At 45.4% G+C, this 19,407-nt stretch overlaps 1 protein-coding gene across 1 annotated transcript in view; it reads left to right on the top strand.

Moving 5' to 3' along the window:
- Nucleotides 1-19,407, top strand: part of FBXO10 (F-box protein 10) — a 58,865-nt gene that overhangs the window by 26,933 nt on the left and 12,525 nt on the right. The window contains exons 2-7 of the mRNA XM_063082082.1: nucleotides 1,834-1,982; nucleotides 2,152-2,742; nucleotides 5,848-6,669; nucleotides 12,132-12,281; nucleotides 14,449-14,585; nucleotides 19,049-19,119. Of these exons, the coding sequence (XP_062938152.1) occupies nucleotides 2,158-2,742; nucleotides 5,848-6,669; nucleotides 12,132-12,281; nucleotides 14,449-14,585; nucleotides 19,049-19,119 (1,765 nt within the window). The 5' untranslated portion in view covers nucleotides 1,834-1,982; nucleotides 2,152-2,157. The remainder of the gene's footprint in view (nucleotides 1-1,833; nucleotides 1,983-2,151; nucleotides 2,743-5,847; nucleotides 6,670-12,131; nucleotides 12,282-14,448; nucleotides 14,586-19,048; nucleotides 19,120-19,407) is intronic.

The following is a 19,407-nucleotide window of genomic DNA, read 5'->3' on the forward strand; positions in this document are numbered from 1 at the left end:
AGCTTGCTGCTTAGTGCCTGAAAACATATATTCAGTTGCCTCAGATATTTTGTCCAGCTTTGTAGTTGTTTATGGCAGGAGGGAGAATCCAGTTCCAATTATTCTGTCATGGCCTGAAGTGGAAGTTGGGGTTCAGTTTTGGACACAATGTTGAGTTTTTGGTATCTATGCAACATTCAAGTAGTGATGCCCAGCAGACAATTGGGAATTCATGTATGGTGGAGCTTGAAAGGGACAACTGGGCCTAGAAATTCAGATTTTGTAGTCATGCATTTACAGTAATAGGTGAAGCCAAGGGCATGGATGTGATCACTCAGCTACAGAATGGATAGAGAATGAGCAGAACATTTTTCTCTTAAAAAGACTGAGGAGGTGTAGCTAAAGAAGACTTTTCTTTATAACATCTCACAGTTAAGAGCCCAGCTTTTCTCCATTGTTGCTGAGGACCTACTAAAGTTTCTCTGGGTGATCATTATAGAAGAGCTTGGATACCTGGGCTCCAGTACTAATAATCTGTAGAGTTAAAGCCACACTGGTCTTGAGGAAGCTCAGCATTTCTTCCAGACATAATAACACCTGTGTACTTCTAGCCTTCTTTGGGCTTAGATAACAGACAAGTATGATTGTGATTTTCATAAAATAGAGAAGAAAACCAAGGCCCTGGAGAGGTTAACAATTTGATTAAGGTCAGTTGTGGTGTCTACCCTGATACTGGTTCTAATTTCTAGTTTTCTAGAGACTACAGAGTTTCAGACCTGGAAGTTGTTCTGCGTCATCTAACTCAACCCTCTTGTTTTTTAGGTGGGGAAATTGACACTCATAAATGAGAGGACTTTAACTAGGTATAAAGAACAGAAATTCAATGAAGCCAGCTTATGCCAAAAGAAGAATTTATTGTAAGAGTACAGAGATATCTGATGGCATTCAAAGCTGAGCTTTGAGAATAAACTGTAGAGAAGTGCTATAGAAAAACTGGGATGCCCCTTCTGCCCTTTGCTCTGCTTTTTTCTGTGTCTGGTTCATTCTTCTCTCAATGTAGACCAGCTTCTTCTGCACCCTCCCTACCCATGGAAAATGATCACCAGCAACTGTTCCTGAGTTTATAGCTTAGGAAAGAAGCCATTCATTCCCCCAACATTTAGGAAAGAACCCAGCCTGATTGTAGAATCACAACTCATTCTCTTGGAGGTCTCAGTGGCCCAGTTGGAAGCATGCAGAGTTCAATCAGTTGCAGCCAATGGGTTGAGATACCATTGCTTTACATATTTGTAGGGAGCTCTACCTCTGTGATCATGTGGTATACATGGGAAAGGATATTTTCCAAAGGCAGCAAGGAGGCAGATGGCTGGGCAGCCAGCCTAGTAGATGTTTAGGACACTAGGATCACATCAGTAACCAGTGGCAGAGCCAGGACCACAACTCACAGTACCTGACCCAGCAGCAGTCTTTACTTGGGCTTCCCAGATGGGGGAACAGTAGTAATTACTTGATCTGGGAACAGGGGGACAGATGGACATTCACTGCCTTAATTCTCATTTTTGTTGGTGTAAAGAGATAACAGTTGTTTCCCTGGGAGTATAGGGGATCCAGAGCGCTAAGACCAGAACAGCCAAAGGTGGGTTCCCTCTGTATCAGTTCAGACTCTTTTAGTTACAAGTCACAGAAACCCAAATAAAACCAGCTTAAGCAGAAAAGGGATTTATTGGAAAGCCATTGGGGTACCTAACAAAATTGAAGGAAGAACTATAGATTCTAGAACACCTTTAAGAATTTAGAATCAGTGCTCTCAGGACATATACACATTTGCTCACCTTTTTTCTTCCTCTTTTTCAGTTTTTATCTTTCATCTCTACTCATTTCTTCTTGGCTCTCATACCACAAGGTTTCCGCCACAAAGTGGGGAACTTGGCTGCAAGCAGTTCTGGGGTCATACCTTTATAGTGTCTGACTGAAGAGAAAAGAGTCTTCGCAGCTAATTCCAGGTAGAAAAATCCCAGAGAAGGATTCTGATTGAGGGGATGGAGTCCTCTGATTGGCTGGGCCTTGTTCATTTGCTCACCCCTGGGGTTAAGAGATGATGGGGGGTATTTTAAGAAGGGGACTGGTAAGCAGGGTAGACAAAACCTCTTTTGTTTTGTGTCTGTCTCCCAGGTGACCATGGAGGCTGGCGGCCTCCCCCTGGAGCTGTGGCGCATAATCTTAGCCTACCTGCACCTTCCGGATCTGGGCCGCTGCAGCCTGGTGTGCAGGGCCTGGTATGAGCTGATCCTTAGTCTCGACAGTACCCGGTGGCGGCAGCTATGTCTGGGCTGCACCGAGTGCCGCCACCCCAACTGGCCCAACCAGCCTGATGTGGAGCCTGAGTCTTGGAGGGAGGCCTTCAAGCAGCATTATCTTGCCTCCAAGACATGGACCAAGAATGCCCTGGACTTGGAGTCCTCCATCTGCTTTTCTCTATTCCGCCGGAGGAGGGAGCGACGTACCCTGAGTGTTGGGCCAGGCCATGAGTTTGACAGCCTAGGCAGTGCCTTGGCCTTGGCCAGCCTATATGACCGAATTGTGCTGTTCCCAGGTGTATACGAAGAGCAAGGTGAAATCATCCTGAAGGTGCCTGTGGAGATCGTAGGCCAAGGGAGGTTGGGCGAAGTGGCCCTGCTCGCCAGCATTGATCAGCACTGCTCAACCACACGCCTGTGCAACCTCGTCTTCATGCCAGCCTGGTTCTCACCCATCATGTATAAGGTGGGTGTCCACATCAATAGGTGGCCTTTCCAGTCCTGACCCCAGGGGCTTGGCCACTTTTCAGTGGGTTCGTAATCCCTTTTTTGTTGAAATTGAGAGGTTAGTAGTTATTCCTATTCAAAAACTCCTCTGAGATCTGAACCAGTAGTTGAGAAATAAGCACAGGGATCAGTATAGTTCAAAATTCTGCTTTATTCCTGGCAAAGCTGTATTAAAAAGTGAGGCTTTGGGCCGCAATTGCTTTGTACCTCTTCCCTTCCCAACTGGACCAACTGGAGCCACCAGCAGAGCAGCTGGGTAGGAAAGCGAGGTTCTGGGAGCATGCCACATGGTAACAGGAAGCAGAGAATATGCTCGCTGCTCATGCCCCGAGAAAGAACCAAAGAGAGAGGAGATGTACAGGATCAATGACCCTCAGCTCATGAACCCCCCCCTGTGTAGGGTCAAGGGAGGTCAGGTTTTACCAGGATTAGCTACTTCTCAAGGGTGACTGGAAACAGGGTTGGGAAATATTAGTCCATCACATTCCTTCCAAGAACACAGAACAGAAAATATGTTCAAAATAAAGTGTACTGAGATGTTGGTAGTTCCTGGCAGAACGGTCTACAGCTTATATGTTGTCTAGAAACTGACCGTAATACTTGGATTATGAGCCTAGTCAATAAAAATTACAGTGCCACTGTTACTACCAATATTCACGTAATTGACTCTCATGTTCGTAATAATCATTATACCACCAATCATTTATGATGCACTTAGTGTGTGCCGGGCATAGGCTTTAAAACCATTATCTCATTTATTCCTCCCTACAGAACTATGAGATGGGTAGTGTCATCTGGATTTATAGGTGAGAAAACTGATGCTCAACAAGATTAAGTCACATACCCAGGGTCTCAGATTTATTAAGGAACAAAGCTAGCATCCAAAGCCTATGTTCATAATCTGGGTGACATTGCATTTGTAACTTCATTTGATTGCCACAACAAACATATGTGGTAGAGTAAATGTGTTATCCTCATTTTTCAGATGAGGGGTTCTGAAGGCCAGAGATACTAAGTAACTTTCTCAAATGGGTAGTTAGTGAAGTTAGAATTAAATTCAGCCTTCTGACGAAATTACATCATGCTGGATTCCCTGGAAGCTTAAAAGGCTGCATTTTAGCCCTAGAATGTTTCAGAAGGACTGATGAGCTTCTCTTGGGCTGGTCTGCAGACCCAGAAGGAAAGTTTGTTTCTAGAAAGAAACAATATTCCAGACCCTTCACATTTTATACTACATTTATTCTTAGAGTAATATGTTAATTTCAGCCTCTACTTCCCACTCAGAAGTGCAGCTGTAGATCTTGAGGGATGGGGCCTGGCCTCCATCTGGCTTAGTGCTTGGCATATGTGAGTGCTCAGTCTATGATTGTCTTTAACTGAAAAAGACCCCAAAAAAGGAGCCTGGTCTGACCTTGCCTGAAAAATGCAAATGCCAGGGCAGTTTCCCAGCAGTTTCAGTCTGCATCTAGCCATGGCTCTGCATCTATAGAACAGCTTTTCTCCTTAGGACAAAGTAAGAGAAAATGGACTTAAATTGCAGCAAGAAAAAATTAGGTTAGCCATAAAGAAGAACTTAGAGAGGTTAAGGGGAGTTGAGTTCTGAGACAAACTATCAAGGGAGGTCACTGTTAGAGAATTTCAAAAATTGTTCAAGGGATAGATGTGTCTGGATTATTAAATGGATCATGAGACACCCCCTCATTTTGTGGTGTAAATACATCTGATGGAATGTGTGAGAAATCCAGAAACATTTCTTTTTCAGGAGCACAGAGCCCTGGGTCTCACCAAGCTTTCTTCTCAACCAGACACAGAGAGCTGAGGGGCTCAGATGAATTATGCTGTAGGGTTAGCACTTTCCCATCTCCACCCAGTAGCCCTGAAGACCCTCTGCTCCTTGTGTCTCTCCATGTGTCCTCTGTTTCTTGTGACCCCAGGTCATAATAGCTAACTTTTATTGAGTGCCAACTTTGTTCCTGGCACTGTGCTTTGTTAATTAATAAGCCCATGCTGCAGACAAGGTAACCTAGGCTTAGAGAGGTGAAGTCCTTCATCCAAGGTGGCACACTTGAAAGGCAGAGCTTGGAGCTGTCACATGTAGTCAGCCTCCAGAGCCTGTGCTCTTAGCCACTGTTCAGTGCTTCCTGCCTTGGCAGCACACCTCTCTTTAGACATGTGACCTGCTATCTTGTTCTGTGTCCCCACATGCACCAGTTGCTACACAGACTGAATTCTTTCCCAGTACCTGTGGCCAAGCCGCCCTGCTGCCTGCCCCAGCCCAGGCAGGGCTCAGCCCCTCCTGGCTTTCCCCGTCCCATGCCAGTGATCAGGGCTCTGCCTGGCTATGTCCCGAGTTCAGACATCAGCAGTGTGGCGTGCAACAGGCAGCAGTCTCGGGGAGAGAGCACATGCCTGCTGGCCCGAGAGAAGGTACGATGAAGGGAAAGTGCGTTGAAAGGTTGAGACCTAGAGTAATGCCACATGGTTTGACACATTCTTCATAAAACCCAGAAACCGAGCTCCCTCACCTTCCAGAGGGTTTGGTAAAGTTAGGCTCAGATCCCAGTTAATTCCTGTGTTTGTAAAAATTCAAAGTTCTTCCAGCCATTCTGCTCACCCCTGGAGTCACCCTCTCTTGCTTCACCTCCTGATTAACATGTGTTCATTCTGTTTCACCCAACATCTCCTGGTTCAGCTTCTTTCCTCCTTCACATTTTCACCACCACGACCACCAAAAACCCCCACTAATTCTCACTAAGCGTTTCCTGAGTATTAGGAGAATTTACTTAAGATTTGAGGTTTTTAGGAGGGGTCATGCTGCCCTCATGTGCTCTTGTCCTCCTTCCGTTGGGATTAGCTCCAAATTCTCCTCCCTCTCTGATGCAGAGCAGCTCCCCAGTTCCTTCTGGGGGCAGGCAACACCCATGCCCCGGTGGGGAGGCGGGGAAGGTGATCAGCAGGACTAGTGGCCTTTCCATGCTCCACCCTCCTTATAGAGCAGTTCGAGTGCTGACCAGCAAAACAGTTCTTACCCTCTTACAGCCATTTTCTCCTTTTCATTCCCCAGACAACATCAGGTCATGTCCAGTTTGACAACTGCAACTTCGAGAATGGGCACATCCAGGTACATGGCCCAGGTACCTGCCAAGTGAAGTTTTGCACCTTCAAAAACACCCATGTCTTCCTGCACAATGTGCCCCTGTGTATCCTGGAAAACTGTGAATTTGTGGGCAGTGAAAACAACTCTGTGACTGTTGAGGGTCACCCTTCTGCAGATAAAAACTGGGCCTACAAGTATCTACTAGGGCTTATCAAATCCTCTCCTAGTTTGCTCCCCACAGAGGACTCTGACTTTTTAATGTCCCTGGACCTGGAGAGCCGGGACCAGGCCTGGAGCCCAAGGACCTGTGACATTGTCATTGAGGGCAGCCAGAGTCCTACCAGCCCAGCCTCTAGCTCCCCAAAGCTAGACTCCAAGGAGGCAGAGGTGGGCAGTGATGGGGAAAGGGTGGCCCAGACCCCAGACAGCAGCGATGGAGGCCTGAGCCCCAGCGGTGAGGATGAGGACGAGGACCAGCTCACGTACAGACTGTCCTACCAGGTGCAGGGCCCACGCCCTGTATTGGGGGGCTCCTTTCTGGGCCCACCATTGCCAGGAGCATCCATTCAGCTGCCCAGCTGCCTAGTGCTGAACTCACTGCAGCAGGAGCTACAGAAGGACAAGGAGGCCATGGCACTGGCCAGCTCCGTGCAGGGCTGTCTCATCCGCAAGTGCCTCTTCCAGGATGGGAAGGGAGGCGTCTTTGTCTGCTCCTACGGCCGAGCCAAGATGGAAGGAAACATCTTCCGGAATCTGACTTATGCAGTGCGGTGTATACATAATAGCAAGGTGCTGTCATAAGGGCTTACTCTAGACCCATGATGCCTTACTGGGTCATCAGGAACATGATTTTGATTGGTGGGAGGGCTCCGGTAGCCATATGTAGGAAGGGTTTGATGGGCTATTTTGCATTTAAAAAATAATATTTTCTTTTTTAACTTATTAACACACACTGGACTTCATGTCCACCATTTGATTTGAACAAGGCAGAAACTGTTTTTCCTATCTCACAGAAAAGGAAACAGAGACCCAAAGAGGGAAGGTGTCTTACTCAGGGTCCCACAGCAAGTTTGAGGCAGGATTAAGACTAGAATTCAGGTCTTCTGCCTCCTTTCATTATGTCATACTGCTTCTTAAACATGTCACCTAAGTCCTAGTAAAAGAAACAAGATCTTTTTAGCCTGAATAAGGGAAAATTCAGGCAAACATGATCACTGCCTTCGATACAGACTTGAGTAGGGTAGTTGAGAAGACTTCCCAGAAGAGATGTCTATGCTGAGTAGAATGAATAGAGGGTCCAGGAAAAATGGGATGTGTGTGATGGAAAGGTGGGTGCAGAATGAGGGCATTCCAGCAGCAGAAACGTCCTGTGCTAGGGCCTGGATGTGAGGCTGAGTTCAAACATGCAGTGGGGACAGATTGAAAGAAGCTGGGGAGGTGAGCAGAAGCCAGCTTGCCTAGGGCCTAGAAAAGCTGCATTGAGACTTCTGGACTTTATGCTGAGAGCAATCCATCCAGCCATTCATGCAATCATCACCTTTAATGTACAAGCATTTCAGACATTGCAGGATGATTCGCAAATCCTATATATAAATGGTTGATGACAAGAAAGGCTTCTAAAGAGAAAGTCCTTGCAGAAGAAAGCATGGCATAGCACCTAGGTTTGAGTCTAATTCATTGTGAACATTACCCTCACCTCTCTGTAAAGAGGAAACAAGCATTCCTGGCTTCTCTCCCTAGAGTCCAGTGTCATAATATTGGCAGGAGTACTCAGTACACTGAAGGACATTGTACAGATGTCACATGTGGGTCTTGCGTGCTTCTAGAGTGGTTATTAGCAGTTACATTTTAATTGTGTTACCCAGCTCACTTCCAAAGAGGATTTTAGGTAGTGTGACCTTGAAAGCATAATACAAGACTGTACTATAAACAGAATAAAAGAAAACAGATAAAAAGGTAAGAGTGATAGCTTTGGGTACCACATTGAAAGGATCTGGTTTGAGACCTCCAGGAGGGCTTTCTTCCTTGTATAGTTATTAAGAATAAGGCTTTGGGGGCTGGCTGGTTAGCTCAGTTGGTTAGAGCATGGTGCTAATAACATCAAGGTCCAGTGTTCAATCCCCGTACCAGTCAGCCAAAAAAAATTACCAAAAGAATATGGCTTTTGAGTAAAATTCTGCCCCATAGGTCCTTTGGACTAGTGATACTATATACCTCCAAGGTGTGGTGAAGATTATTAATTAAGGTCATATATGTAAAGTGCTTAGCTGTGTGTGTCATGTATAGCAAGTGCCAAATTTTTTTTTTTTAAGACTTATAGTCCAGTGTGAGAGTTTCTATGAGAGGTAACCCATGGGTGGCATAGGAGTCCAGAAAAGTGGGCACCTGACCTAGCCTTTTGGAGCCAGGAGAGGTTTCCTAGAGGAATGGTGCCTGGGCTGAGCCGTACGGGAGGAGTAAGAGATGGCAAGGAGAAGGAAGGCCCAGAAGGACACAGTGCTTTCATGGAGTTACAAGTCAGTCAGTGGCCAGTGCAGGAGGTGAGGGTGGCAAGAGGGAGTTGGCAGGAGTCAGATCCCAGAGGCCACAGAGGCCTTGCCATTAGGGCAGTGGGAACCATGGACAGATTTCAAGTAGAAGAGGACTGTGGATAGATCTGTCTTTTGAATGCTCATCTGTCAGCTTTGTAGAGAATGGAATGCAGGGAAACAAGGCTGGAGGCACAGAGATGAGTGAGGGACAGGGGATAATTTGGTCCAGAGATGGAGAGGAGGGGACGGAGCAGCCTGGTAAAATAGAAGGAGGACCTGTGAGGGGATAGTTGAGGGCGTGAGGCCTATGTTTCTGGCCTGAGTGGCTGAAGCAGTGGCAGGAACAGGGGACAATGTTAGGGTGTGGAGGGAAAGATGAATCCATTCTGGGCACGCTGAGTTTGAAGCAACTGTGACATCTGGCAGAGGTGCCATCTTATTGCCTGGGTCTGGAGCTTGGAGAGATGTGCCCTGACACACAGACTTGGGAGCTGTCATTGTGCAGGTCATAGTTGGTGTCATTGACAGGGAAGACAAAAAGTTCTACAGCCTTAGCTGTAGCTGTCTTGAACAACTACCCCATGGGACTTTCAGCAGGAGTTGTATGGCCTAAAATTCCAAGTGAGTCTCTAGCAAGGAACCAAAAAACCGATATTCAGTGGTTTTGACTGAAAAAAGGTCCATGATGAAGGAAGGTCTGTGATGTCTCATGAGTAACAGTTATATTCTGAATGGCATTAGTGCAAGCAGGGAGCAGCAGATTGGAGTGTGGGGCCTGCTGAGTGGGTCCCTGTGCCGAGAAGCAAGATTGATCCAGTAGCCAGAGGGTGGTCACCTGTCTCTGCCCTTTAGAATATTCCAGGACAGTAAAGGCTGGTGGAAGGATCCTGGTTGCTGGAGGCTCCAAGAAAAAAAGTATTGAGTGACTGTGATCTTTCCTTTTCTTTGGGTATCTCGTCATTTTTAGTTGAAAGTCAGATATCTTGTAGAGTCAGATATCACAGTAGAGACTGAGGTATTTGTTTGGAAATGGTCACGCCTCTTCTTTTGGGGGTCAGTCAGTCAGGAATTGAGTGGTTCGGGTGATGGTGTTGTTATGATTAGCCTCAGTATACATGGGCTTCAGATTCCTCTGGCATTCCTTGTGCTGGTCTTCCTCGCTGCAGCTCTTCCCTCTGCACCTGCTTCTCAGAGACGACCTCCCTCCTTGCTCTCCACCTCCCCCAGCATAGATTGCTGTAACTTGTTACTCTGCACTGGCTAGACTGGTGGCATGGTGGCAGGGCTTCTCTGTTGTCCTGGTTTATCCTTAGTCTGGGTGGGTGCTGTGTCCACGTGGGTCTTGGGAGTAGGACCTTTTCAGTGATCTTGCCTCACACCCAGCACTAGGGGAGCTCTGATGATCTGGCCCCAGGATGGTTTCCTCTCACCGCCCCCAGGGGTAAAGAGTTTTTTCTCCTGTCCCCTTCCTTGAGTATAACAGGGTTTGCTGCCCTTCCCCAGGTGCTTAAGGCTTATTCTGTAGGAAAGTTAGGGGAGAAGAATCCAGGAGGGGCTTGGTGTCTTTCTCAGAGTAACTGCTGTACTTTCCCCCAGGCCTGCACCAGAAGAGAGGCTGCCTCCAGTTTCTCGTCCTGCCCCCAGTCTGTCTCCATGAGCACCTAGTGAGGTCCACAGAGAGGTGAATAGATGCAACTGCTGCCAGAGTTTCTGTGCTCTCACACGAGTTCACACGGTCTTTAACAGTTCATTAAAATGTTAGCTGGGCCGAGCCCGTGGTGCACTCGGGAGAGTCCGGCACTGGGAGCGCAGCGACGCTCCCACTGTGGGTTCGGATCCTATATAGGAATGGCCGGTGCGCTCACTGGCTGAGTGCCGGTCACGAAAAAGACAAAAAAAAAAAAAAAAAAAAAAAATGTTAGCTGAATTCTTCTTCCTGGCTTATATGGCACCTGCACCTGTTCAGGCAGACAAGTGCTCACATCTCGTCTCCCTGGAGGTGCCTGTCTTTCCTCCTTGCTGCTGTCAGGCTGGCTGGTTGTCCTGTAGCCTCAGCGTTCTGCTGGGTTCCAGAAAGGTTATGTTTGTGTATATTATCTTCTTCTTTTCTTGTTCTGTGTGGGATCCATGCTCTTTCCAAGTTTCTCCATCCTAAGCAGAAGCTGAAGCCTCCTTGAAATTGTACTTCCATTCTACTTTCCTCCTCCCAGAATTTTACCCTAAGGCAATATATTTATTCATAGTATACAAGTTATCATAAGGTAATATATTTTTTATTGTTAATATATAATTGTTTAAAACAATATAAATATATTCCAGATTTTTTATATACAGTTGTCCATTGGTACCTGTGAGGCACTGGTTTCAGGACCCCTGGAGGATACTAAAATCTTCAGATGCTCAAGTCTCTAATATAAAATGGCATAGTAGGTTGGCCAGTTAGCTCAGTTGGTTAGAACATGGTGTTGTAACACCAAGTTCAAGGGTTTGGATCCTCATAGCAACCAGCTGCCAAGAAAAAAGGTGTAGTACAGTATTTGCATATAACCTATGCACATCCTCTCATAGACTTTATTTTTTTTTTTATTTTTATTTTATTTTATTTTTTTTTTGTCGTTTTTTTTTTTTCGTGACCGGCACTCAGCCAGTGAGTGCACCGGTCAGTCCTATATAGGATCCGAACCCGCGGCGGGAGCGTCGCCGTGCTGCCAGCGCACGCAACACTCTACCAACTGCGCCACGGGCTCGGCCCTCATAGACTTTAAATAACCTCTAGGTTACCTACAATACCTAATATAATGTAAATGCTATGTAAATAGTCATTATACTGTATTTTTACTCATATTATTTTTATTGTTGTACTGTTATTTTTATTGCTTTTTTAAAAAAATATGTTCAATCTGCAGTTGGTTGAATCCACAGAGGCAGAAACCATGGATACAGAGGACCAACTAAACTTATTAAATATAAAAAGGAAATGTAATTGGAAATACATTCCCTTAATAAGCTGGATGCTGGATTATACTACCTTGTTTAAAGGAGGCTTCCTAATACCAGTATTTCTAAGTTGTCCCTTAGTTTGGAGTCTTGGTGGTTATTCTACCCCAGGATAATGAATCAAGAAAGATTCAGGTTGGGCAAGAATAGGACTTTTTTAAACAATTAATTATGTTTTTAAAATTAAGAATTGGCCTTTGTTTCATAAAGTGGAACGGAAGGTGGGAGAGGGGAACTCGTGTGGAGCCTTATTCTCAGTGCTTTCTCAGGCAGGTGAAGTTTAGAGAAGGTGCATTGGGAGTGGTGGATCTTAAACTTGATTCCATTAAAAGTAGCTGTGCCCTTGACCCCTGGGGAAATCTTCATGCAACCCCAGTGCATGCAGAGTTTAAACATCATTCAATCCCATCTTCTCTGAGTGTCCTTCCATCCTATCATCCACTTCCGCTGCTTGCAAGTTCTGAATGTGGAGCACGGAGCCAAGCTTCGATCCAGGTTTTAGTTAAGAGCTGATGTGAGGTTGGTAAAGAGCCCATAGGGCAAAGCCAGGTAGGTATGGAAATTGCCGTGTCCTCAAGAGCACACGTGTTGGAGGGTGGCTGTGCCAGCACTGGGTGAACTGCACGGACCATGTGGGAAGGAAAAGACTCAGATGTTCACCCAGTGGTTTCTTAAAAAATCTTTGTGACAGGAAAGTAAATGGCTTTCCCTTCTCTGCCTTAGATCATCATGCTTAGGAATGACATTTACCGCTGCCGAGCGTCAGGCATCTTTCTTCGCTTGGAAGGTGGAGGCTTGATCGCCGGCAACAACATTTACCACAATGCGGAGGCTGGTGTAGACATCCGGAAAAAGTCCAACCCACTCATACTGGTATTTTTCTCTGCCTTCATTCCCTGTTCAGGGTGGCTCTTAGTTTTTGGGAACCTTTTCTGAGGATATTTCAATAAATGTTGCCATCTTGAATTTATATGCTTCCTGTTTGCAAGTGATTCCTGCTCTTTTCTCTGTGTCCTTGTGGCTCTGTGTCTCTCTTTCTTTCTCCATGTATTGGTAGTGACTTTGGACAGGTTGTTTCCCATCAGTCTCCCCATGGATAAGGAAGAAGAACAGATAGACAGGGAAATTTCACAGGGCCCTCCCTCAGCCCTGATATGCTGTGGTTGACTCTGAGCTTGAGAAGAATGAAGATGCAAAAGACTTTTTTGCATCTAAAGACACATATCTAAAAACAAAAAACTACAACAACGAAAACCTGCCAAGTTCATTCTTTTCTATGAAAAGAACATTTAGAATATTTAGTTCTGAAGATAATTTGTTTCATGGACATTATGAGGGCATATTAAGTTTGATTTTTATGCCAGAGTGAAAACCTCTTAAAATCCTAGAATATGAGACCAGTGTTAGGAGAAACTAGTCCTTTTCCTCTCTAGGTTTTCCTGAGAGACAGATTTTGCAGAAATTGGGAAATGTGATAGACTTTTTTATGGGCTTTGAAAAATAATAGCCACCTTTATGCTTAATTCTTAATAAATGCCAGATACATTTCTAAGCACTTTGTAGATATTTACTGAATTGTCATTTAATTCTTATACAACCCTGTGAAGTAGAATTACTATTATCCCCATTTTATAGGTGAAGACATTGGGCACAAAGAGACAAAGGACCTTGCCCAAGGTCATACAGCTACTGATGAAGCTGGGATTTGAATCCAGGTCGTCTGACCCAGGGTTGATGTTCGTAACCCATTCTATCTAGACCAAACTTGAAAATGCAATGGTTCCTCACTATATTTAAAAAGACACGCCTGGCCAGTGTCCTCTGCCAACCCCTCCCTTCACTGTGTTTCTGCCATGCAGCTGGTGGTTGATGCACAGCCTTGGCTTAGGATATTATTACCAGTGTTGCCAGAGAGCTGAGAGGAGTTTGCCTTCCCGCAGACAGAACGACAGAATGGGGCAGGCCGCATTAGCAGGTGGAGGGGGAAGGGAGTGGCACATTTCAGTCCTGGCTTTGTGTAAGGCTGTGGGGACGGAAATGCCATTTCATACACCTCTCTCAAAGCTTTTCAGCCCTGCAAAGGACTTCTGTAGGCAGTGGTTGCCCTAGTGAGTCTGCCAAATCCTACAGGAGAAATCTGGAAAGTGAGTAAGAATAAGAAGAACTTGCAGCACAGAATGCTTTAAAGCAAACTAGAACTTTGTTTCTGTGAAATCATTGTGGGAGAATTACAGCTAACAACTTGGTTTAAGTATGGGGTTGGATTTTGGCTGTAAATGAACAGAGTGAGACAATTTTTTAATCATTTGTTATAATCTAAAAATATTAAGTCACTGTGCAAAGGCAACTAACTGGACTGGGAGACAGAAAAACTAGGTTTCAAATCTGGCTCTGCCACAAACGTACTATGTAATTCTGGGCCTATTTCCCCATTTGTACAGAGAGGTATTAGAAATGAGTATCTGCAAGTGTCCTGTAGCTCATATACCTTATGTCTCACGGGACAGCTAAGCCCCTAGCACCTGCATCTTTCCACAGGTCCTCCCCTGAATGGAAAGTGAGGACGAGAAGCCAGTGGCTCTCACTCCTCCCTGGATGTGACCTCCTTGGGACTGTACTTGACCAACATTCTGTTGTATGGGGGTGCTGCCATTCCCTGGTCCCTGGGAGGTGTGGCCTGGCCAGATAATTGTGTGTTTGGGGGACTCTTTAGAGACTCAGAAATTTTCAGTGTGCTGTCTTGCAGATGAAGAACAAGAGCTCTCAGCAGCAAGTGCCAGCATAAGCACACCCTAAGAGGCTGAGCAGGGGAGATGCTTGTCTTCATATTCTCCCCTGTAGGTGTCAGTGTGTGCACCTGTGCAGGAAGGGTAGGGCAGCATCATGGTCCATTCCCTTTGTTCTGTGCTAAGAATCTTCCAGTGACGTTATTTTATCCACTGTGTTCACACTGACGTGGTTGTGTGGGCACCGGTTGAGCAGTCTGCTTCTTGCTGGTGTGTCTGATCTGTCTTCTGTGGTGTCTCATTTTCACTTGCAGTGTAACCAGATCCACCATGGCCTTCGCTCTGGCATTGTCGTCCTTGGCAATGGGAAAGGCATCATCCGGAACAATCAAATCTTTTCAAATAAGGAGGCTGGCATTTATATCCTGTACCACGGAAATCCAATTGTGAGGTATGTGCCTTTTTACCCAGACTCTCTTGCTCGTCATGGTCCCTTTTTTCCTGTCTTCTTGTTTTCTCTACTTCCTTTCTTTCCTCCATTTGAAAACATTTTTGTTTACTAAAACAACTGGATAGATTTAAGCAAAGAAGTGGCTTTACCCATAATCCCACCCCAGTAACACAAACTGCTTTTGTGTTTCTGTGTTCCCTTCTGGACAACTGTCTATAGGCATCCTAGTCAACAAACACTACTGAGCACTTTTTAAGGGGATCTTAACCCTTAACTTGATGTTGTCAGCACCACGCTCTCCCAATGAGCGAACCGGCCATACCTGTATGGGATCGAACCCATGGCCTTGGTGTTATCAGCACCACACTCCTGAGTGAGCCACGGGCCAGCCCACTACTGAGCCCTTCTAACAAGGAGCAGACTCTGCTTCCCAGGAGTTCACTCTAACCTGGAGGACATAGATGAACAGAAACACGCTAAAAGAGGGATGGCATGGAGATTTTAACTCACCTGACAACTTCAGTCAGTTAATAGTGCTGTGTAAGGTCCTGGGGCTACAGCTGGCCTCAACATGAAAGCATACCGTGATCAGTTAGTGATATAAGTGATAAGTGGCAGTACGGGGACCCTGTGTCTGCATTTCAGCTTAGTATAGGGAAGACTGTGATTCATGCTATGAAAGTGGTACCAAGAGAAGAGAATCATTCTGACTGGGAGGATGTAGTAAGGCCTCATTTAAGAGGTGGCATTGGAGTTGAACTTTGAAATATGGGTAGGATTTGGACTCTCATGGAGGTGGAGCAGTAGACATTGCTGGTAAAGGAAGCCGCATGAGCAGAGGCAGCAGACTCAGGGTTAGCAAACAGGCCACTATGGCTTGAGAAAAATCTGACACAAGGTGTGACATTGATATAAAATAGTGTCAGTTGGGACTGTCCGAGAAAATCTTGGGCCCTATGGTCACTGTGGCGTGACCTTTTACACCTGTGTGGCATGCAGCATAGTGGAAAGGAATGATGGCAAGAAAGGCTCAAGCCAGGTGAGAAGGGCCTTACATAGACCCAGCTGAGGAAGGGAGAGTTTATTCTGTCTAGATAATGGGAATCATTAACGGTTTGAGCAGAAGACCCACATGGTGATATCTGTGCTTTAGGAAAATAGCTGGCATTAATGTGTGGCAAATGCATTCTGAGGTTTTCTCCCCTGCGACATTCCGTATGTATTTTTCTATGTTGTTACGTGGCTTTATAGCACTTTGGAAAGTTCCAGAACATTCTGTTGTTTTGCTATTCCATAATTTTTGAACTATTCGTATTACTGTTAGGCAAATATTTTTTCACTGTTATAGACAGCTTACTAAAAATAGTGGTCATAGAGTTCTTTTCCCTTTTTTTTGCATTATTGCCTTAAGATGAGAGTATGTGTTTGTATGTGTGCGTATACATTTAACACACATGTAATGTTACTCTATGTGAGGGGACAGGGATGCATGGAACTCCCTGCTCCATGGAGTTTACAGTCTCATGCTAGAGATAGACACATACACAAATAACCACGATGGAAGACTCAGCAAAATGAATACTGTAATAGGTCTCTGTGCAGAGTGCCGAAGGCACTCAGCCACGATGTCAGCTGAGCGTGTCAGGGAAGGGCACCAAGGCTACTGACATTTGAGTTGTGCTTGAAGGATAAATAGGATTTTATGGCCAGGGAAAAGGCATTCTGAGCCCAGAGGCAGTGAAATTCAGAGTATGTCTAGGGAAAATGGTGAGAAATGTGGTACGTCTAGTCTTGAGATCCTTGGGAGGATGGTGCAAAGGCAGATTGCCATAGATGCACAAAGGACCTCAAATGCCAAGTACAGTAGGCAGAATAATGCCCCTCCAAAGCCATCCACGTCCTAATCTCTGAAACCTGCGAATATGTTACTTTACGTGGGAAGAGGGACCTTGCAGATGTGATTAATTTAAGGACCTTGATAAAGATAGGGAAAGATTATTCTAGATTTTCCAGGTGGGCCCAGTGTAACCACAAAGGTTCTTATTAGAGGGAAGCAGGAGGAGCAGAGTAAGAGAGAGGAGATGTGATGGCAGAGGTCAGAGTGATGAGGCTACAGGCCAAGAAATGTGGGCAGGGGCTGTCCAGTTATCTCAGTTTGTTAGAGCGTGGTGCTGCTAACACCAAGGTCCAGGGTTTGATCCCTGTACTAGCCAGCCACCAAAAAAAAGAAAGAAAAAGAAAAAAGATGCGGGCAACCACTAGAAGCTGGGCAAGGAGCTGATTCTCCCCTGGAACCTCCAGAATGAAGCCTCCAGCCTCTAGGTCTGCTGATACCTAGATTTTAGCCATGTAAGACCCAGTTTGGACTTCTGAACTCCTGAACTAGAAAATACAAATTTGTGTTGTTTTAAGCTACTAAGTAATTTGTAATAGTAGTTTGTTATAGTAGAAACAGGAAACTAATACACCAAGCTAAGGAGTTTGGAATTTACCTTGTGGGTGGTGGGGAACTCTTAAAGGGTTTTGAGTGAAGAATATCATAATCAGATCAGTGTCTTGGGTTTTTAAAACATAATTGCCTTGAGAGCATAGGTTGTGCTTTTTTTCTTTATGTTTGCTTGTGACAAGAAGTCGGGGTCTGAGGGAGGATACAGAATGAAGTTTGAGATCCCTGAAATGGCCTGGATGAGGCAAACCACAGCATATATTTTTGCTACTGAAGGTTATGTAACCTATTGTGTTTCTCTTTTTGCCTTAGCTGGAAGGAAGCACAAAGCTCAGACTGTGCTCATCTGTAGTAGATATCCTATCCTGGTTCTTGGTACACTGATATGTCCCCTTCTAAATGTTTTCTGATACTTCTTTTATCTTTATTCTGCCTGCCCTGTGTACATGCACATACTTGTTTCTCCAAGTGGCCACAGATCCTTTCTGAAAGTGAGATTTGTATTAAAAATAGACCAGCCATGCATTTGCTGCCTGTGGCACAGCTGTCAGAGAGAAGGATGAGGTGTGCCCCAGCCCAGGGACTGCATTTGACTGTGAATTCCTGAATCCCACCGTAACTGTCAGCTGATTGAATTGGAACCAGATCAAAGCAGTTTTCAGATCTGAGTTTAAAAAAAAAAAAGATGTTCTTAACAGATAATTTAACTTGTTAAACTCCAAAATGCATAGTGTACATGCAATTAGCATTTGGCTTTCCCAGCATCAACATAATTTGCTGTTTTTTCACCCAAGTAAGTCAGTCATTTGGATCCTGCCATAAATGATGGGAAAACTTAATCCGTCAACTCCTAATCTAATGTTTTATGGGGTGCCAGGCCCTGTGTTAGGCTCTGAAGGGTCAGACGAATGTTTGGACCTGAATCCCTGAGCTCTATGGTGGGAAGGAGGAGGTCCATCTCACAAGAGAGGGGCCTGGTGCCCTTCTAGTAGGAAAAGCAATCGCAGCATTCCTATTAGTAAAAATGACAAACAGCAAATGTATGTCATCCAGGGATAAACCAATTCTGTTAATGCATGGTTGTGATTGGCTCTGTTTGTACAGACAGAGAAACCAAGGAGCAGAGACTGGATAGAAATGCATACCCTTCACTCAGTAGAGCACTGTAACACCAAGGTCAAGGGTTCAGATCCCTTTACCAGCCAGCCACCAAAGAAAAAGAAAAAGATATGGATGTCGCTGAACATGCTCAGCTGTCTGGTTTTGAGGACCTCCTCTTCACATGGCAGTAAGGGGTGTGTATGTTTCTCTGAGCAGGAGCATGTTTGCAGATGCCTTCCATTTGTGGGTAACCAACCCATAAGGTTTCATGTACACACTGTCTGATGTTCTCGTTTTGTTTTGCTTTCTTATGGCTGGCTGGTACAGGGATTGAACCCTGGACCTTGGTGTTATCAGCACCATGCTCTAACCAACTGAGCTCTCTGATGTTCTTGAAACCCCTTTTTAAATTTGGTTTCCTTCTTTTAAGCATGTCATTATTTTAGGTTGTCATTCTTGGGTAGATGATAAGGTAAAGAGTGACTGTTGGATACAAACAGCAGATTGTAGGATTGTTACAGGCAGAGTCCACTTCAGGCTTTGGACAGAAATAACTCCTAAGCAAGCTTAACACAGCCTCCTAGGAACTGTTTGTGCTACCAAGACTTTACCTGTGACCCATCCGCCATGATGACATCTGTTTAAAATGGTGTTTATATGCAGATGAAAGTCAAGAGAGACCACAGAGAATTGGACATCACTGTGCTTGTATAGCATAGTTGTGGTTCTACTTTTGGTCCAGTTGTTCCAGTGACAACCAAAGATTTCTAAGTGCCTGGCTCATAGGACTTCAGGAAGTGCTTTACTCCCCTATGGACTTGAGCCATAGGGAATCCCACACAAGAAGACAATCACCTTGAAGTCTGACATTGGTGCCCTGGTCTCACCTCTTTGTTTTTTTCTCTTTCCCTTTTAGTGGGAACCACATCTTCAAGGGCCGTGCCGCCGGCATAGCAGTAAATGAAAATGGCAAAGGCCTCATTACAGGTATGGAATGAGAACTTCCTGAAGCTGGAGCCAGCCCGGGCAACCGGCAGCCAGGCCAACATCCCCTGGCATCACTCCCCTCCCCAGCTTCAGGACCTTACACCACTCCTGTACCCCCACAGACTTTGGCTTCCTCCTCTAACTAGTGGACTAGTGCTCAGGGACGCCGGCTCCATGCTGGCCATGCATCTCATGAGGAGGGCATAGCACAGAGGGAATGTCTGCTCTCTGCTCAGCCCAGAGCTGACAGGATCTCTCTGGGTGGCTCACGTCATATATAATGCTTTG

This window comes from Cynocephalus volans, chromosome 17, assembly GCF_027409185.1.
Source record: "Cynocephalus volans isolate mCynVol1 chromosome 17, mCynVol1.pri, whole genome shotgun sequence".
NCBI classification, from domain to species: Eukaryota; Metazoa; Chordata; class Mammalia; order Dermoptera; family Cynocephalidae; genus Cynocephalus; species Cynocephalus volans.